General features: G+C 35.5%; 2 protein-coding genes and 1 long non-coding RNA gene across 3 annotated transcripts in view; 1 reads left to right on the plus strand and 2 right to left on the minus strand.

Annotated features, from left to right (window-relative positions):
- LOC127515316 (histone H2A-like) overlaps window positions 1-22,242 on the plus strand; it is a 123,105-nt gene that overhangs the window by 11,002 nt on the left and 89,861 nt on the right. The gene's annotated exons all lie outside the window — the stretch shown is intronic.
- On the minus strand, window positions 1,849-10,442 carry LOC127515633 (immunoglobulin superfamily member 1-like; the record flags this gene model as incomplete). Its single annotated transcript, XM_051899515.1, has 8 exons — window positions 1,849-1,860; window positions 2,292-2,368; window positions 2,466-2,540; window positions 2,644-2,922; window positions 5,198-5,476; window positions 7,848-8,129; window positions 8,226-8,483; window positions 10,088-10,442. Coding segments are annotated over 8 exons (1,617 nt in total), but the record flags the coding sequence as incomplete, so codon positions are not given.
- LOC127515339 (uncharacterized) lies at window positions 14,830-19,285 on the minus strand. Its single transcript, XR_007930811.1, has 3 exons — window positions 19,248-19,285; window positions 15,822-15,866; window positions 14,830-15,078 (listed from the first exon to the last, which is right to left on the minus strand). It is a non-coding gene; the product is annotated as an uncharacterized LOC127515339 (long non-coding RNA).

Here is a 22,242-nt window from a genome sequence, read left to right on the forward strand (position 1 = left end):
TCCTTAGTGTAACCCACCCGTAAAGTGCCTTAATGTACTAAAACATATTAAAAGATCAAATTTGTTTGCCTGAACAAAGTATGCATAATCAATAAGGTGTATACTGAATTTGGTCTTTTAATATCACTGTCTTACTACATTAGATCTTACTACAAACCTGGTAAAAATGACTGGCGTGCAATGGAGGAAAACCTTGTTTTGCCCGCCAGGGGGGCGTTCCCCTCAGGACGTGACGTCCTGTGAAAACTATCAATAGAGAGAGGACGACACAGACAGAGACGGCAGCCGTGAGAGCAGAGACTGTGTTCACTGTGCTCTCAGAGAGAGGTGGAGACAGAAGAACACTTCCTGATATATTGTGATTACTATCACAACATTAGATCTGCCTGTCTCACAAAATGTCAACAAATAGCACCAAATTTTATGGCATTACCAAATTCAAAAAAATTAAGACATATTTTGGGAGAAAACAGCTTGATCACAACAGCAGCAAAATATGTAGCAGCCTGTCACAAACCAAGAGAGTCAGCCAGCGGACAAAAATAAAGTCAGAAATATTCTTATCATGTCTGAATGTATGTACAGTTTATATATAATGAATCATTTTCTTGTTATCTCTTGTTTATAAAAAATGTATTTGTGTATTTATTTATTTATTATTTTTTATGAATTATATAATCATTATTTTGTTCATTGCTCACTGTACAAGTAATGCCAATAAAGCTCATTTGAACTGAAATTGAATTGCGAGAGATAGAGAGAGAGAGAGAGAGAGAGAGAGATCAGACAGAAGTTTTACCTCTTGCTCTGTAACATTTGTAAAGCAGCACGACTGTCGCTAACAGATACGGACAAGCTGCCAGAAGAAAACCAAGGATGTTGAAGACAGAAATCTGACCTGAACGTGACACTGAAAAACAGAAACACAAGAACATTATTGAGCAACATTACGGAGCTCTTAAGGGCTTCAAAAAGTTTCTTGAGGAACCCAAAGTTTTGTGAGTGAATTCAAAAGCTTTCAATATTTCTACTCCAATCTCATAATATTCCACCAACATAGAGCTCTGTATTCAAACCTGTATGAATCTTTTTTTTTTTTTTCACTTTCATTGTATGGACAAAAACACAGATATATTTATATCTTCTTTTATGCTCCACAGAAGAAAGAAAGTCATGAGGGTGAGTAAATGATGACAGAATAGTATATTAATATAAGTTATTCATTTTAATGTTTAACTTTAAGGGGTAAGAAAAAAATATATATTCTCCTCTTCAGACCAAAAATGACACTGACCACATATGAGCACAATCAGATTCATTCTTTGCTACTTTTCAAATGAAGAAAAAAAATAAAACACTCTTGATTTCATTGAATTGGACATTGTTTATAAGGTGTTGATTTCATTATATTTCAGTATATTTTGTGTGTGATTTGATAGTCACTTTCATTCATGTGAGTTATGTGAAACAATAAACACTGATGTCAATAATTGATTGTTCTCCAGCAGAAATAAGAGTCAGAGACTCATATATAATAATCGTGTGGTGAATCTCATCAGATGCTCATGAATCAAATCAAATCATCTCACAGTTACAGACTCCAGTGACTCTCACCTCTGACTGAGATCCAGCTGTGGAGTGACTGTCCTCTCTCTGTTTTACAGTAGTAGAAACCCTCATGTGACTTTGAGACAGCAGTGATGCTCATCTCTCCTGTCGTCTGATTCTGGACCAGTGATCCGTCTTTATAGAAATCAGCGCTGAGGATCGGGGAGTTTGTAGATCGATGTAAACAGTGTAGAGTCAGAGTCTCTCCCTCAATCACAGGATCAACAGAACTCACCAGAATCACTTCACCATCTACAAACACAAGAAATACATCAACAGATGGTTGTGATGATACAGGCTGTACTTAATCAGCCATATTTAAATCTGTTTCAAATTTAAGTTTAAATTTTGTTTAAATTTGTTTAAGTATTTGATTTTTGATTTATTTTTTTTATTTTTTTAAATAAATGCTGATTTGATCACAGGAATAAATTACATTTTACAATATATTCCCATAGAAATTGTAATAATATTTCAGAATATTACTGTTTTTTACTGTAATTTTGATCAAATAAATGCAGCCTCGATGAACAAACAACAAACATCTTTCCAAAACATTAAAAAAAAAAAAAAAATTGCTGATCTCAAAAAATACATTTTTAGTTAAACAAACTGATTTTTTAATATATATATATATATGTTTTTATTATGTTTCATCTAGTTGTAAGCATGATTATACTCACCATGTACAGTGATGTTTCGAGGATGACGTTTCTCTCCAGATTCAGACTGACACCAGTACACTCCAGTGTCAGATGTGCTGAGAGACTCAATTACACATGCAGATCCTGTTTGTGTTGAACAAGTTTTTGTGTCTTTGTCTGTGTATCTTCTCACTGTCCATCCAGCAGAGTTACTCTGATCCTCACAGCTCAGAGAGAGAGAGTCAGATGAGAAGTGTTGACTTCTGCTGGGATTGATGACCAGAGACACTGAAGAAGAAACACCTGAAAAGAGGAAAATCTCATTCAAAATTGACAGCACAGAGACTGCAATGAAATACAAATATGGATGAGCACAAACATAAACACTCACCAGTGACCCACAGTGGCTGTGTGCTGCTGTGTCGTGTGTAATAGGCTGGTCGTCCTCTCTCTGCTCTGCACGTATAAACTCCTGTGTGCTGTAGAGCAGCAGGACTGAGAGTGTAAGATCCTCCAGCTCCTCTGCTGCTGTCTGACAGATGATCATGATCTCTGAACCAGCTGAACGTCCAGCCTGTAGAGGAGCCTGAAACCTCACAGATCAGAGTCACTGATTCTCCTTCAGTCAGCCACGGCTGTGGAGACACTCGCACTGCTGCCTGAGCTTCAGCTGAACAAAACATCATGAGTTACAGAGCCATAGAGAAACTGATGGAGAAGCTGATCACAACAAACACAAACTCACCTGATACAGTCAGTGTAACAGCATCACTGCGCTGAGAGATCTGAGTGTCTATCTGTCCTGTACAGGTGTATTTACCACTGTGAAAGTGATCAACACTGCTGATGTTCAACTCTTGTGTTGAGCACAGACTGACAGCTTCTCTGTGTTTCCATTTATTAACTCCACTGGTGCAGCACTCTTGTTTTGTACATCGATTGGCAGAGTTTATATTCAAGTTGTTGGTTCCCTCTCTTCCCCATCTGTATGTCCACTCAGTGTCTCCTCCCCACTTTATATCACATCTGAGAGTGACTGTTTCTCCTCTGAACACTCGTTCATCAGGTCGTACCGTCAGCACAGCTTTAGGACTCACTGTACAAAACACAGATTATTACATTTATTTAAAGTTTTACACATTCTGAACAGGGGCGGAGCCAGGGGTGGCCATGGCCACCCTTGGCTTAAGCTTGGCCACCCCTTTGGCCACCCCGCTCACAACTGCTGTTTCTGTATCCTCTTTAATTGACAAGAATTGCGTTTATTTAAACGCAGAACCGTCTCTTTAAGACCACAAAAAACGGGAGACTTTTCAGACACACACTCCAACTTCGCCTCAGCGCCAGGTGCAAATCAAACGCGTGCGGAAAGGATACAGGTGCCGAATGAGCTTCAGTAGAACAACAGTGAGCGGCGAACATTATAGCTTACTTTTTTTTTTTTTTTTTTGGGTTGCAAGACCGTTTTGAGTGGGTCGCAATGTGTGCAGTCAAAGAAACAACAACACCAAACGTAAAATCCTTTTTTTATGATGGCACTTTTATTTTGAAAGACGTGTGTGAAAGCCGGTGACACTCTTGTCAGATGCTGAGAAAAAAGCGTCCTTCTGCGGTCAGATCTATGTCAGTAAAACTCAGAAAAAACTTAGCCTACTTTCCTGTCGTGTCAGCCGGTATACTGTGCTCGCGGCGTGCACTTTTCAATCACGCGCAAATACGGCACACTGTGTATTAGGCTTACTTCACTATAAATAAAGCGCAAAAGAAAGTACAAGCATGCAATGTCGTAGTTCTGTCATCAATTAAGTCATGGAACAACCAAAAAGGCGATTAAAGCTGCGTTAAAACTATGCATGCATGAATGCGTGTATGTATAACCTCTCCACCCAGGTCCTACTCGCCCTGCTCTGCACGGGCTTCGAACCTGGGTCTCCGGCGTGGGAGTCGGACACTCTAACAAGGAGACTAAAGGCTGAAACCCCGAGCATCTCTTGAGATCAGAGGAGTGAGGTTTACTTGCACAGCAACTACTAGCTGGCCTCCGTTACATATGTATTTGTTATATATAGCTATGCGTAACATGTCTCTGGACTAAAATATTCTGCTATATATGTGAGATCACAATATAAGGCACAATGCTGATATGTAATTTTTTAATGCATAAATAAATGTGAGAACTGCGCATTTGTACTAAAAGATGCTAATTTTGAGTTAATTTATAAAGTACAAACAAAAATGTATTACATTTAAATGCATACAATAATTAATTTTACATTCTGGCATTTATGTGCTGTTGATTTCTGCCCGTATTCACATTCTTGCAAATGGGAATTCAAAAGAGAACACATTTTCTTTTTGTACTGAGTTTAATTGATGTATGATAAAACTGTAGCAATTATTTATTTTGACAATATAGAAAGTTAAACATTTAGTGTTTACTTTTTCGGTTAGTTTTTGAAACAGACAAACTCAGAATTGTTGAAGAGTTCATTGATTATACATAAAATTCAATGAAGGTTGAATAATCTTTGAACTACACTACAGTATGTAGTTATCTGGATGTCTCATCCATGAAGATGCAACAATGGAGAACAAACTCTTGGCAAGTTGAAATGTAGCTATGTGTGAGCCCCTTTATTAATATGCCTGCAGGTGAGGAATATTTTTTTTTTAAATGGTCATATTCACTCAGCATTCCATGATCTAATTCACTATCTCAATTACAATTAAGTACAAATTAATTGTATTCAGTTGTGTTGTAGGCACCGTCCAGTAAATTATAGTCAGACTCATTTTTATGTTGAAATAATGAAGATTTCTGTGCCACCCCAGACTGGTTGCTGACCCCTGCCTGGCCACCCCTATGAAAAAATCCTGGCTCCGCCTCTGATTGAAGATATTGTCTCTGATCTATATGTTGCCTCACACACAGTTTTCTCTCTCACCTGTAACATTGACCCACAGTGCATCACTGTAGTTTGTGTAATAGACTGGTTTCCCTCTTCCAGCTCTACACCAGTACTGGCCTCCATCAGACACTGAATCAATCTTCAGTCTGTAGGAGTTTGTTTCTCTCTTCTCTGTCTCAGGGTTCAGTGTGTGTTTGTACCAGTAAAGGTCCCAGTATCCAGTAGACGGATCCATGCGACAGGTCAAAGTCACTGTGTTTCCTGTCAGTGCAGCTCCTGCAGGATCTGATGTGAGTTCAGGCTTTGGCTTTAGACCTGCAGGAGAACAAGAACAGATTCAGATCCTCGAGAGTCAGAGTTCACCTGTGTTTGACAAATCATTGAGTATTTGTCTGCAACAGTGGATACAGAAGAGAATAACTGCTGAAATATGGATTTTAGATTATAGCATTAAACAGATCTGAATATGAACTACATCAAAAATGTTTGTAATTATTAGTAAAAACAAAATAAAATGTTGACATTCATATCCAGTCTATGTTCTTTTACATTCACATATCACACAAATGTGGATTATACAATCAACTTTTACTACAACAATACAATTTTTTTTCAATTAGTAAAGGTAATGACTAGGTAACCTGTTCCTTTGTGTTTGATGAGTGATTTTCTTTTGAACATCTGGAGTTCATTTATTCTGTAATGCTCAGTAAAATGATCCTGTATGTCTGCTGTGAAATAACTGGACAGTCTGAACTTTCTGTCTGAGCTACAATGTATTTTTCTGGTCACGTACAAAGCACAGAGTTTTGACATTGAAATACTCTTCTTAGTCATTTTTGTTATAACAATTTTGTGTCCTTTTTGAGCTCTGAATGTTCCAGTCACTATGTCCTTCATTATAACAGCGATCAGCACATTACTAAAAATAGATTAAAAAAATAAATAATTTTGTTCTAATGAAGAAAGACACAGATTTTGAACAAAGAGGGTGAAGGAGATTAAATGATGACTGAATTTTCATTTTCAGGTGAGCTCATTTTGAAACATTTTTTGTGAGTGTTGAATAAAATAAATCTTAAATCTAATGTTTGATGAACTGTAAATCATAATCAGGAACAAAACAATGACAAGATTGTCTGAGAAGCAAAGCACAGCTGCGTTTGTATAAAGACTCAGATTCCCAAAGTGTGAGCAGCAAAAAAGTAATTACACATGAAAAAATGTTTTATGTTTATTAAAAAAAAAAAAGTTATTGAATGGATGAAATAGTGTAATTAGCAGCCATTAACACATTTTTAGCTGTTGTTCAGATCTGTGTTCACATGTGTCAGATGGATTTAGCTGTTTTGTCAGGTCTGTTTTTTTTTCTTGTTTTTTTTTCACCTATTCAACAATATTACTGATCTGCCTGCATTGACACCATTGTATGTGAACTGAACTGAGCTCTGTTTTCTCCAGAGCTGCTGTATAGATAAATGAACTAAATTAATAACTAATGATTATTACACCGGAAATGAATCAATACAGAACTTACTAGTTAGACAATGACACTGTTTTCTTCTAGAGCTGCTATACAGCTAAAACAAACTTAATTACATTATTTTCCTGATACCACTGTAAAGCTGCTTTGAAACGACTTGACTTTTATCAGCACTCTTGCCATAAATGTTGTTTTTAAGATACACTTCAAGTAAAAATACTTCAGCTTTAGAATTCATTTTCAGATCTGCATTCAGTTTCATTGTTTTGCTCCTTCAAATAGTTTTGAACACAAGAAGAGAGAGAATTAAATAAAAAGCGAAAACTGTATTTATCAGCAGGGTGAATGAAGCATCTGAGAGTGAAAGACTCTTGACTGGTTGTGATCATGATCATGTAGAGAGAGTTTATGAGGACAATGATGTTCAACTCACCCTTCACAGAGAGAGAAACAGATCTTGATTGTGATGAAACTGATCTTCCATCTCTCAGTCCTCTACACCAGTACTGACCCTGATCAGACTTATCAGCTTCAACAATACTGAGAGTGTCTCTGTTTACAGTGTAACGCACAGACGTCTGTAATATTGAACTGCCTTTATTCCACTCATATCTCCAGTCACTGTGATCAGAGTCTATCACACATTTCAGATTAACTGTCTCTCCAGTGAATACAGATCTGTCTGGTGTCACAGTCAGTGTAGGTGTGGGTAAATCTGTGAAGAAACACAAAAACACAAAGTGAATCTTTCAGGGAAAACTATTTTGTAAATGTTTTACAAAACTCTATTTATCCATTATTTTATCTCATATTTAATATCATATGTTCTAGTTTGCTGTTGTACTGTCATTAGTTTTCTCATGTGTTTTGAGGAGGCTCCATCACGTCCTCAGTATTCTAGTCTGAAAAACTGCTTCAACGACACTTGACAGCAGATAAACCGTGACTCTATAACATAATTTCTATCCTGACCTTGATCAAGTCTCCCACTGGCCATTTCATTCATCTGCAGATGATCTGAAGGGCAGCAGATCACTTGAATGAACTGAACATGTCTGGAGGATATAGATGATGTACTCTGAGAAGATCTGTGATCCTAATCAGCCTTGTATTCTCTGTCACTCACAGCTGTAAACTCTCAACTAACACAACTGTTTTCTATCTTTGGGTTAAAGTGATGTGATGAAAGATGAACACACTCACCTGATACTGTCAGTGTAACTCCATCACTGAACTCTGAGTGCTGTGGGGCTTCAGTCTGGTTTCCTCTACAGCTGTACACACCAGCATGAGACTGATCCACAGATGTGATTATATAGTTCTTGTCTTGTCCTGTACTGTAATAGATCTGGTCTTGTCCTCTGCTGTAATGATCTTTATACCAGTTGTACCGCCAGACTCCTGCCTCCTGTATGTCACATGTGAGAGTGACCGTCTCTCCTCTGAACACACGAACATCAGGCTGAACACGCAGTTTGGGTCTCTCTGTGAAAAGAGCAAACAACACACTTCATGTTTGAATGATTTTAAACTCAAAATTAGCTTTCACTAAAAAACTCTACAAAGTAAAAGAGCACTTACCTCTTACTGTTATCTTAATTGTATCACTGATCTCTGTGTAGTATTTTCCTCTCTCTGCTCTGCACTGGTATGTTCCTCCATCAGAGACTCTCACAGAACTGATTGTTTTAGTTGAATGATCAATGAATTCAGGGTTTGAGTCTTTCCTCCAGAGAAACGTCCATCCAGTTGACTGTCCCACGTCACAGCTGAGAGTAACTGTGTCTCCAGTTAACATTGAACTCTGGGGCTTTACAGTCAGATTTGGCTTCGGTTTATCTGTAAGTGTACAGTGATGCAGCGTTGAGTTCATTTATAGGTGTTATTGGTCATATTTTTCAGTATTCTTCTGTTTTTATCATTCTTTTTGTATACACTAATCTGATGCAGTTCAAAAGTTTGCGATCAGTAAGATTTTTAATGCTTTTGAAAGAAGTCTCTTGCTCACCAAGACTGAATTTATGTTGTCAAAAAAATACAGTAAAAACAGTAATGTTTGGGGTCAGTAAGTTGTTTTTTGTTTGTTTGTTTGTTTTTTTTTGGAAAGAAATGAAAGAATTTTTTTTTTTTATTCAGCAAGGATGCATTAAATTGATCAAAAGTAATAGTAAAGACATTTATAATGTTACAAAAGATTCTATTTCAGATAAATGCTGTTCTTTTGAACTTTCTATTCATCAAAGAATCATGAAAAAATGTACACAACTGTTTTCAGCATTAATAATAATAATAATAAATGTTTCTTGAACATCAAATCAGCATATTATGATCCATCGCAGGAATAAATGACATCTTAAAATATATTCAATATTACTGTTTATAAATACATATATATATATATATATATATATATATATATATATATATATATATATATGTAGGGAAGGTGTAATGTGCTCTCCCTGCCATTGGGGGGAGCTGTCTGTTGTGCTTCTTTGGGGGAGTTTCCCCTTCCTTACCTCCATAGTCTTATTTCCTTTATGAAAAGGTAAGGAAGGCTATCACTGTTGTTCCATGATATCTGTTTAGTTTTTCTAATTATATTAGCCATCCATATTATTAAAGGAAATATATTGATGTTAATAAATTTACTAAAGCGTATGTTAGATTATTTTTAAAAAACTGTTTTGCATTTCTGATATTATTGCACGTTTACTGTGTTCCATGTGGCTGAGTACATTTTTTGTATTTTATGTTGTGTTTAAGGTTTATTTGTGTATTTTATGGTTTTATTGTTCCTATTTTGAATACATCTAGCATTTATTTTTTGTCTGTCACATGGTGTAGTTTATCTTTTCTGCCTTTTTCTGAGTTTGCGAGCAATGAGCTTACTATTGAGTTAGCTGTGGTTCTAACTTTGTTGTTTCCCACTATGGATTATTGTGTATTGTAATTCTGAAGTTAATTTGAAATGAACACAGTCTTATTTCCTTTATGAAAAGGCTGTCATCGTACTGTTTTCCTTTGAGAGTGGCTGAACTGGAAAAGAAGCCTAATAAGAAAGCTGCTCAGCATTGACTCTATTGAACCTTACATTTCTCCTAAAACACTTCTAAAAATATATCACACACATAAAGCTGAAATTATCAGCAAAAGAATATTGCTGTTGGAGCTTCAATGTGCACATAATGCAGACAAAACATTTGTTTTCTGTGCAACACATTTCATTTTTATATTATATCAAAAATATTTGTAATAATTGGATACAACTAAATGAAACCCTGATATTCATTTCTAGTCTGCATGTATATTCTTTTGTATTCACACAACTGCAGGTTGTACGACATTTATATGATTTTAGACAGTAAAAAAGAGTGCCAAATTAAACTTGCAATGTGATTAGGTCATGTGTCAGTTTTCAATCATTTATTGTGGCAACTCACCCTTCACAGAGAGAGAAAGAGAGCTTGATTGTGATGAGTTTGGTCTTCCATCTCTCTGTCCTCTACACCAGTACTGATCCTGATCAGATGTAACAGCTCCAACAATACTGAGAGTGTCTCCGTTTACAGTGTAATGCTCAGACGTCTGTAACACACTGTCTCTGTTGCCTTTATACCACTCATATCTCCAGTCATTTCTCCAGTCATATGTCAGATAATTTCTCTGTCTCCAGTTACTGTAAGTCTCTATCTCACACTTAATACTGACTGTCTCTCCAGTGAATACAGATCTGTCTGGTGTCACAGTCAGTGTAGATGTGGGTGGATCTGAAGAAACACAAATGTGTTCATATTTTGTTTATCAACTAAATGGTTTCATGCAAATTCTGTATAAATTTACTTTTTTCCACTAGTAAAGGTAATGACTAGTTAACCTGTTCCTTTGTGTTTGATGAGTGATTTCTTTCGAACATCTAAAGTTTGTTTTCTTCTGTAAAACTGTAAAATGAACCAGTATGTCTGCTGTGAAATAACTGGACAGTCTGGTCACATACAATGTGTAGAGTTTTGACAGTGACAGCCTTTTTTCCCCTTTCTTTCTTTCTTTCTTTCTTTTTTTCTGCAGAATATCAGTGATCAGAGATGTCTGTAAACTGTCAGTAAACAGAGGCTGCATGTTTTGTTTCTAAACTGTGTCTCTGGACAGGATTCTCTTCATGATTTTCTGTCATTAGACTTATTTTATGATTCATTTATTGTGCTTTTGTTTTCTTTTTGAACTCTGAAAGCTCACCATCTCATCCATTATAATAGCAATCAGCACATTATTAAAAACAAAAATCATCTAAGGAAGAAAAACAGATTTGGAGGACATGAGGGAGATTAAATGAAGACAGAATTTTTTATTTTCAGGTGAGCTAATGTTGAAACTTTGAGTGTTGGATGAAATAAATCTTAATTCTAATGTTTGATAGACAGTTGATGAACTTTCAGTCATAATCAGGGACAAAACGACAACAAGATAATCTGAAAAGCAGCACAAGGCTGCATTTGTATAAATACTCAGATTTCAGTAAGTGCAAGCAGCAATAAAAAGATGCATAATGTATGCATATTGAATAGAATTGAAGTATAATTAGCAACCATTAACACTAAAGTATTTTTAATTGTTGTTAGGTCTGTGTTTACATCCATCAGACAGACGTCTTTAGCTGTCGTGTCTCTTTTTTTATCAGCACTCTTGCCATGAGTGTTGTGTTTTTAAGATCACACTTTAAGTTAAAAATATTTCAGCTTTAAAATGCATTTTCAGATCTGCATTCAGTTTCTTTGTTTTGAACAAAAGAACAGAGAAAATTAAACAGATTTCCAGTGGTGCAGGCAGCAATAAATTAATACAAATACAAAAAAATATATGTTTTTGGAGTATTTTAGCTGTTTAGCTTAATGTTTCACTGTTGTATAGCACACATGCAGGAGCGCAGTGTTTTTATGATGTTGTTCAAGTACTTTTACTTTTAAAACAGGTTTGAAGACCCCTGCATTCAGTTCTGTCTTGCTCAAACTGTTTTGAACAAGAACAAATCATCTGTGAGAGAATTAAACAGAGTTAACTCTTCAAAAGAGGAGAGAGAACTGGTTGTGTGATTAAAGTAAGTTTAGAAGGACAATGATGTTCAACTCACCCATCACAGAGAGATAAATAGAGCTTGATCGTGATGAAACTGATCTTCCTTCTATGTGTCCTTCACACCTGTACTGACCCTGATCAGACTTAACAGCTCCAACAATACTGAGAGTGTCTCTGTTTACAGTGTAACGCTCAGACGTCTGTAACACACTGTAGTCTTTATTCCACTCATATCTCCAGTCACTGTGATCAGAGTTTATCACACACTTCAGATTGACTCTCTCTCCAGTGAACACAGATCTGTCTGGTGTCACAGTCAGTGTAGGTGTGGGTAAATCTGTGAAGAGAGACGAAAACATAAAGTGAGTCAAACAGCTCTTTCAGAGATATTTTTTAAATGTTTTTGGAAACTATGCAGTTTATACTTTATTTTATGCCATATTTCATAGTATTTGTTTTGCTCTTGTTTTCACCAATTGCAAACGTGATATTGATTTAATACAAACGTTCAATAAACGAGTTACAATTAAGTGACTTACATTTTAGACAATTTTAAACAGAAGTTTTTTTTTTTGCTATTTCAGCAAAGGAAAAATTTCCAAACAAATCCACAGCAGAACTGTTGTGTGTTTCGGAGCAACTGTGTTTCATTACTGAATGAATCAGCTGCTTTGAACAAACAGGTTGAATAAATGATTCTGTGATTCACTCATTAAGTGATTTGCTGCCACTCACCTACAGATACACATATTTATGCAGTTGTAATTGTAGCAATTCAGATGCAACTTCTGTGCCACATCTGCAGTGCAAAGATTTATTTTGTTGTTACTGATTTCATTTTATTGGTAACTGCTCTATAGTGTCTTATTATTCTAATTGTATTTATTGACTAAAAATAAGACATTTCTCAGGCATTATATGTGGATCTTTTAGATGAATTTGAGGTGTGCAGGTCTCATGCCTCAATCGGTTTCAACCCCTCAAAGTCTTGGTCTTATCTTGGTCTCAGGGAACGTTCTCATAACTTTGGCTAACGTTCCCGCAAGGTTCTCTCAAAGTTATGAACAAACATTTTTCCAGTAACATCAATAGAATGTTTTTTCAATGTTATCTGTTCTTTAATTATGTTCTCAAAAATTTAGCACAAAAACATTATTTGTACATCATTTGTAGAAGGTTTTTTAAATGTTCTTAAATGTTTGCTGTTTTAAAAGAACATCCTTGGAATGTTTATGCAAGTGTTATAATTAAACTCTCAAAATGATGTTCATGAAATCACCATATATTGTCATTAGTATTTGATGAATGTTCTTATCATGTTGGCAGAAAACATTCTTTAAACAGCATTCTTCAAACCTGCATAAAAAATTACCAATCACTAACTTTTTGGCTTAAACAATGGCTTAAGGTTAGATGTTCCACGGCAAAATCCCCTGTCTTTTCCCACATAGTCTAAAGATCTTTTCACATAATTAAATGTTCTCAATTCAACCTATTACATTTCTTAATTAGGGTAATGAAATTAACATTTGACTTCTACTCAGCCAACAGCAAGAAGGCAGTGGTCGTAAAATGGGGGGAGGACCTGTACCATCAACACTGACAGATGAAAAGGAGATGACCACAATACAAGTATTGGGAGAATATTAAAATCTAAAAGGAAAAAGAATAACTGCTGCTTTTGTATTTGTAGAAAATAAAGATGACCATATAAATTACGAATAATTAGTGTTTATTCAAGAGCTGTGGTAGTGGTTACAGCATATAATATTTTGGATTACCCTTCCATATGGCATCCTTACATTCCATACAGTAATCAGTTTAATTTTTGGAAGGTGCGATGACGGGAATATGCGTGTCATAAATACATCCAACTACATTAGAAATCTTCTCAAAATTCTCAATAAGAACTTGAATGAGATGAATGACAGAAATACAGTCAAACTTTAATCACTTAATTATCTAATTAACTTGAGTTGCTTCAGTGTTTCTTTAACACTCTTGGCCTCATATAGACATCAAGTAATGTTCAAGGGGTTCAAGGGGTAATTCTGGCTTATTCAAAATATTAAAGCAAATATTAGTAGCCCACCACTTGTGAAGTGGTGGGCTACTAATGTGAAATTATTAAGTCTAAATAATGTCCTCAGAGATCAGACTCTAGATGAGATCAGTTTTTATTCTCACAACTTTTGCTATAACAAATGTGCTTCAGAAACACACAGTTGCAGCAACCAGAGAACAATTAAAGTTAAGAGTCAAGACCCAAATAAAGCAAACACTTACTTCCATAACAGTGACTTCAAACTTATTTCAATAAAACAAAAACATCTAAACCTCTATTAATTCTTAATAAGAAGCTATGAATGAAAGAAATAAAGTCAAACTAGTTTGTAATAAGTGAAGATGCAGAGATCTATAGAGATCTATTAGTGTTTAATGTTCTGTTTCTGTTGTCTGAGTTTTATGAGGTTGTGCTAAAGAGTGGAGCCTGTGCTTCAGTCAATGATGAGTCCAGAAACACTGATGTTATGCTGCATTTTGCTTTATTTAAAGGTAATAACTGTGTAGCTGCTGATGGAGTGATAGTTATATCAGCTCATGCGTGTGAGCCAAAAATTATTTATAGTGAGACAGATTTATTGTTGTAGATTAGATTAATAGTGCAGGCCCTGTGTGGTCCTGAGGGATTCCTGGGGGCTAAGCTATAGCCCTAAGTGGGCCCGTAAAGGGCCGGTGCAGGCTTGTTTGTTTATCTGTAAGTCACGTCATTCTCTCTGACTTCAGTACAAAACTCATCTGTATTGAACTCTCTCACTCAAGTCCTTTTCTATTCTCATCACAGCTGTGACTATAACCTGTAGTGACAGTAACTAAAGTAAATATGAAAGATTGAGATGCCCATTAACACTGGAAAGTCACAATTTACATGATTTTATAGTAAACCAGCACATTCACAAAACACACAACACACCTAAGATGTGTGCAGTGACAGAATAATGACTAAAAGTGGATTTCTTGAGTCCTCTTATAACAGATGTGGTTGATAAGTGTTGAAATATTAATTTTAAATGATCATTAAACAGATCTGAATATGAACACTCACCTGATACAGTCAGTGTAACAGCAGCACTGATGTTTGTCTGTGAGTCTGATCTCACTCCTCTACAGCTGTATTTACCACTGTTATATGTGTAACTGAACTCTGCTGTTGTTGTTTTGTATGGATAGAAAGGGTTTCCATCTTTAAACCAGCTGTATGTCCATTGAGTGTTTCCTCCTCCCTGTAAGTCACATGTGAGAGTGACTGTCTCTCCTCTGAACACACGCTGATCTGGCGTCACCTTCATTACAGGTTTCACTGATAAACATAGAAGTAAATATTGAAAACCATTGCAGTATCAAGATCACAGTCATGAACTCAAAACGTCTCTAATTTCTAATTTAATAGAAAAACACTATTAAATTAAAAATCTAGTTTGGTTGCAAATTGTAATATTTACATCAAAAATGTATGTAAGTATTAGTAAAAACTAAATGAAAGTCTGCATGTCCTTTGTATTATTTTGCTACCTGCTCTGACCAGTAGATGGTGCTGTTTACAGCCAGAATGTTTTAAAAGATCTGAAAAGAAATTGTGAACTTCTAGCTGTCTGTTCTCAAGCTTTTATCTCTCCCAGTCCTTCAAACCAAACCATACTGAATGAATAAAGCTAAGCATAGTTGGTGCACAAGATCTTAATGACACAGTCATTGATTACAGTGAACATTACAACTGCAGCACCTCAGAGACTTGAACAAAACTCTCACTGTGCAGAACTCATTCTGTTTTATACAGTGGATTATGATCTTTTGAAATAAATGTCTGACTGAACTACTTTACAACTGCAAGACTGTTTGATTGATTGAATAAATATCAGATTTCTGTTTTTGCAGCATAAGGAACTACAGTCAGATGATTCTGTGAAATGTGCAAAACATTGACATAAAACATCAGCAAAGAGACAAATGTGGGATCCTGATGTATCCATGTAGACAAATAAACAACTATAACACAATTCACACACACAAAGAAATCTAATTTACTGTAGTACTGCACAGTACCTCCAGCATCTTGATTGAGTCCAGAGTGGATGAAGGACATCAGCACTAAAAGCAGAAGACACAAAGATATGAAGCATTTCCATCACCTCAACACAATGCAAATCACACACTGAAACATGTCTAGAGTTTATTCTACATGAACTGAAAGTGCTTTTCTGTTCTGATGCTCATCCAGGTGAGAACTGATGGTTTATTCTCCAGCATTTAACATCACCACACACAATGACGTCACAGGACTCGTGAACTGATACAAGAGTCGATTCACTGATGATTCACTGATGCTCAACAACAGAGAAGAAGTTTGAACCACTGAGCTTCACAACATTCAACATATGTTATTCTCATCAACTAATGTGATCAAACAGTGAATCGCTGTAACTCTGTCTCCATCACTCTTATTTGTTTTGCTTCCTTTTGTATTTTGCATGTAAAATAGTAGTTTGTGTATAAAGACACTCAAATACATGTTAAAAGCAAATCTTCACTGGAACAAAACAAGCTACAGAAGTCAAAACCAAATTAGGTCAAAGTGTTTGAGACACACAACATCACTTCCTGTTTGACTTTGACACCATCAAATTCATTGTGACTTTACAGCGGCTGCAAAAATTATTTGGACACTTAGACACTGGTTTCACGGACAGGGCTTAGATTAAGCCAGAATTACCCCTTATTTCAATTAGGACATTTAAGTAGCTTTTATAAACGTGCCTTAGAAAATAACATGTGCATTGACAGCAAATTAGCTCAAAAGAAATATGAATAATTAATTTGAACTAGTTGTAATTAATTATAAATATTTGGATCAGGTAATCGAATTAACTTAATGTAGTAAAATTAATATTACAATCAATTAACCTGTTTGTCCAGTGAACACTCAGTGTTAATTGTTTATTAATTCTAAGAAATGTTCATTTCCGGGGTATGAGAAATAATTTCTTACTGTACAGTACTACTCAGAGCATGCAGCCAAAATCTGCATGATTAGGGACTCCAGTGTATGAGCATGAACCTCAAACAACTTTACACTTGACACAAACAAGACTTTATTAAAGGGTTACTTCACCCAAAAAATGAAATTTCTGTCATTAATTACTCACCCTCATGTCGTTCCACACCCGTAAAACCTTCGTTCATATTCGGAACACAAAATTAAGATATTTTTGATAAAATCTGATGGCTCAGAAAGGCCTCCATTGCCAACAATGTCACTGAACCTCTCAAAATCCAGAAAGGTACTAAAGACGTTGTTAAAACAGTTGACGTGACTGCAATAGTTCTACAATAATTTTATGAAGCGACGAGAGCAAAAAAATGCAGTGTTTTGAAATCGGGCCATATATTGTTGAAATGTCTTTATTTTGTTTCTCAAAATAAAGTTTATTAGCTTTGCAAAATATGAATAAACAAATATGTTTAAAATGAAGACAAAAGTCTGACTGTCAAGCATTGGTGGAACATGAAACTTGTGGTTATTCTGCTGGACATCCGTCTGAACTGACTTCATACAACCACTAAAAATAAAGTTCAGACCAAGTGATTAAAAATAACTGAAAAGTGTCTCAGAAAAGGGAAGTTGGTTTTAAGAAAAGCTTGAGCATCATTTGTTGGTAGATGCCACTTGGTTTGGTAAACTGTGTCCATATGACAATTTAACTGGCCAAATACTTTTTGCAAAAAATTTTCAATAAGAAGGGCAGAGAGAATGAAAAGTGTTAGAAAAGAACGGTACTAAAGACATTGTTAAAACAGTGCAAAAAATAAGAGCAAAAAATGCAGTGTTTTGTGTTTTGAAATCCGCCCATGTAGATATTGTTGAAAAGTCTTTATTTTGTTTTTTTGGCGCACAAAAAGTATTCTCGTCACTTCATAATATTAAGATAGATCCACTGAACTCACATGAACTGTTTCAAATATGTTTTTAGTACCTTTATGGACCTTGAGAGTTTGAATGGCTTTGCTCTCAATAGAGGCCTCACTGAGCCATTGGATTTCATCAACAATATCTTAATTTGTGTTTGGATGATGAACGGCTGTAGAACGACATGAGGGTGAGTAATAAATGACATTATTTTTGGGTGAACTAACCCTTTAAAACACATTTAAAAATGTATCAACATATTTGCAATGTATCAAAACAAGTAACATTTAAATAAATACAGCACAAACACAGTTTTCCATCAAGACATTTCTCAAAATAAAGTTTATTAGCTTTGCAAAATATGAATAAACAAATATGTTTAAAAAAGAAGACAAAAGTCTGACTGTCAAGCATTGGTGGAACATGAAACTTGTGGTTATTCTGCTGGATATCCGTTTGAAATGACTTCATACAACCACTAAAAATAAAGTTCAGACCAAGTGATTAAAAATAACTGAAAAGTGAAGTTAGTTCTGAGAAAAGCTCGAGCATCATTTGTTAATATCAATGGAAGAAAGAAGCGAATAGTGGAAATTTCCAAAGAAGTCACATAATTATTTAAGAATAAATAAAATTTTCCACATGTGTAGGATTAAGTACACACACACACACACACACAAAAAAAAGCTTTTCAAGGTGCTGAAGATTAATGATGAATGTGTCAGGAGGGGAAATGTGATGTCCTGAATGAACTTTTTGATATCACCAAGTGGCATCTATAGATAGAAGTTAGTTCTGAGAAAAGCTCGAGCATCATTTGTTAATATATTAACAAATGATGCTCGAGCTTTTCTCAGAACTAACTTCTATCTATAGATGCCACTTGGTTTGATAAACTGTGTCCATATGACAATTTTAATGGCCAAATACTTTTTGCAAATAATTTTCAATAAGAAGGGCAGAGAGAATGAAAAGTGTTAGAAAAGAACAGTTTAGAACTTTCTGGAACTTTCTAGAAATGTTTTTTTCTTTTTTCTTTTTTTCTTGGTATACATATATATGAGAGAAGGACAGAGAGGAGAGAGCTTTATGAGCAAACAACTCAACTTCATACTTTTGGATATTTGTTTCAGTAGATATATATAATATCACACAAGTGATACTACCTTACAGAAGAACAAGGCTATCTGGACCAAGTGAGATTTCAGCAATCACATTAAAGAAGAGGAAGTGTGGCTTTAGAAGAATCTTCACTAGAAGAAAAGTGCAGAATGCCACTCCAAATGCAAATTATTGGACAGTTCCAGTTTCTTGGAGCAGAAATCAATGGAAGAAAGAAGCGAATAGTGGAAATTTCCAAAGAAGTCACAAAATTATGGAAGAATAAATAAAATTTTCCATGAGTCGGATTAAGTAATACAAAAAAAAAGGGGAGGGGAAATATGATGCCCTGAATGAACTTTTTGATATCACAAAAGTAAACGGCCAATGTAACACGTAATATATCAGCACATTAAATTTGTATATATATATAAAGAAGATATAGAATATGATCAAATACTCACAGATGAGAAGCAATGCACTGGATCCCATACTGTCTCATTATCGACTGTTTTATGTGTGCGAAACCAGACGCTTCCTGTGTTTGAAAGAAGTGATGAGGGAGGAGGAGACAAAACTCTACTCAGAAATACAGGGAGAAAGAAAAGAGAGATTCATTCTAAGATATTTAGCTACTAATGTAGTGTGTTCAAGTAGTTACAGCTCTGTTCATCTTGAAAATCATATTTTAGAGAAGTTCTAACAGTGACTGTTTTCACACTGCGTTATTTTGTTCATTCACCCTGCCACAGTCACACCACAGACAGACAGTGATTAACTGAAATAACCACATGATATCTAATGTCTACTCATGTAAGGCCCGCTCTACATCATTATCTACATTATCAGTTAATGAAATATACAGTTTTTTTAACCATAAATTTAAGTTCAGTTCCATAAAACCTAAAATGTTGCTACCATTTTTTTTTTTTACTGTAAAGTGCTGCCAGGTTTTTAATGTATTTATTACAGGTTTATTTTTTTATAGTGTAGCTATGGCCTTTTGTGTTTAAAAAAAAAAAAAAAACTAAATAAAGAATAAGTTGATAGGGCCCTGGGAATAAAAAGTTTACTTAATATGTGTTAACAAATCTATCTGCAAAGTCGAGTAGCACGATTGTGTTCCTTGCTGCTAATAAAGTGGATGTATTTGAAATAGTTTGTTTGTTTAAAGCTTGTTTTACATGAGGATTGATAGAATAAACAAGTAATCCAATGTATGTCATTAAATTCTGGCAAAATTCAATTGCTTTGCTGTCACAAAAGTGCTTTTGTATGCATCATTATATTTCACGTAGAAGATTTTGCAGTATGAACATTTTTCTAAAAAAGGGAAGTCAATGAAAATTACACAGACATTCTGTGAATCTTTGCTCTTGTATTAGTTTTTTGAGGTTTGTGAAACTAAAGATGAAGAAAAAGCAGAAATATTTGGTATTTAATACCAGCATAAATATATGGTTAAGACCACAGAGCAGAAACAGAGCAGAAGTCAAACCACAACTATGGGTTTAACTCTTAAACTAAAGAAGCTCTCTGTCATTTTCTTACTAAAACAGCTGCTAAAGTTAACAATGCACAAATGACAGTACATCTTCAATGATGAGCAAAAAGAAGCGTGAAATTGTAAGTGATGTGTTTTGCTATAACTCTGAATTTTTGAGTTAATGTCACTTTGTTAGAACTCTGTGAAGCCTTGGAGAGTAAGGCTCATCATGTAACCTTAGAATTAGTTCAAGAAGCTTTCTGACTGTCATGCGAATGTAAAATTCTGAGGGTAGTGTTCAGAGTGTCCAAGTTGGGAGCTTGAGCCAGATAAGAAGTGAAGGCGTAAAAAAAATTTTGAGTCCTGTCTAGGTTAGGAATCCAGCAGGCCTGTATACGGTGCTCAGTTGACCCACTGTGCCAACAGTTTGACTCAGGGAGGAGTAGTTACACTCCTAGTCTTTTCAATTGAGGAAACACATGGGAAACAGAGAGCTGACCCCATCGTCAGTCGTGTGATATCCTTTGTTGACAGAAGAAGGAGACCATCACGAAGAGAGAGGGATAATAAGCCCGCCCTGGGATTGAGACTGCTGAAACACTGGGAAAAGTTGGAAGTCAAGGACAGTGTTCTCTACAGCAGATCCAAGGATAGCGTGGGTAAAATCAGATACCAGCTTGTACTTCCTCATTCTCTGCTGCCCTGAGAGGGACTCATGATGATGCAGGTCATCAAGGACAAAGTAGAACTCTCCACCTTTTGTTCTGGTATGGATGTGGATGTCAAAAGAACTGACTGTAAGAACTGCGTAGTCAGGAAGACTCAGGAACCTGAGGATAGAGCATCTCTCGAACCTACACTCTAATTTACACGTTTTGTGTTAATTTTAACTAAAAATGTGTTGAAAAAAATAACCTCTTTTACACATATCAATGTGTAGTTTAAAAATTTAAACAAAAAAGGGGATTTACTCACAGCATTTAACACAATATGTGTAGACTGATATGCTTAACACACTTTGTGTATTTTATAACGTGTCCGTTATTTAAATTAGCTAATTAAAATGAACCAATAGCAGCAAGGGTCTTTGAATGAATAGAATCCAGCAGAGCTGTTGGAATCCAGTCAGTCCATCCATTCTAGTCTTTTATTGACAGCGACCATTTCGTTTTTACATCTATATTGTTGAAAATAAAATATTTATACCATATCACTTCATTATGTTAATCGACTACCCCTCGTGTCACAACTACTCGTGAAAAACACCTTTTATACCACGGAGGATATGATGTGCGCCGCATCAAGCCGATGACTGCTAGCAAGATTCTTGAGGTAAGCTGTACTTAATCATATTTTACTTATATTTATTTACAAAAAAAAACAATATTTTCTGCTGCTGTTATTTTAATGCTGATTTAAAAGCGCGGTCAAGACAAAGTTTTGCGGGCAAAAAACGTCCATTGTCAATAGTGTAAGGTTAGCTGAAGCACGGCTAAACCAAGCAGCTTTATGTTGGTCAACGCGGCGAATTTGCGTGGAAAACTTGATTCATATATCGAATAATGAAGTTACCTTAAGCAATTTATGTATTTCGCATGCAAAAATTCGCCAAGCAATGGTAACGTTAAATGTGACCGCTCCTCTAGACTGTGTATTGTACTCGGTTTACACAATGTCACCAGTAGGCCTAATGGCGTATTGAAAATGGTCTACTCCTTAGTGATTGTCTTAGTAGTTGTAGTGGATTTTTTAAAGTTTGCTGAAATCATTGGCAATATGTGATAAGTGCTTTGGGGCCACTGGTGCGGTGCAGGCTAGGTAACGTTAGCATACAATATATAAATATGCTAACTTTATAAGTGACTTTTGCATTATGTCTACAGCAAATGAACTAATCAGAAGATGGACCATTTTCTGTTCAGTGAGTCTCACCAGTTGAATTTATTTAGGTAAGCATTGCAGTAAAACTCACT

The sequence above is a fragment of the Ctenopharyngodon idella genome, chromosome 7, assembly GCF_019924925.1.
Source record: "Ctenopharyngodon idella isolate HZGC_01 chromosome 7, HZGC01, whole genome shotgun sequence".
NCBI classification, from domain to species: Eukaryota; Metazoa; Chordata; class Actinopteri; order Cypriniformes; family Xenocyprididae; genus Ctenopharyngodon; species Ctenopharyngodon idella.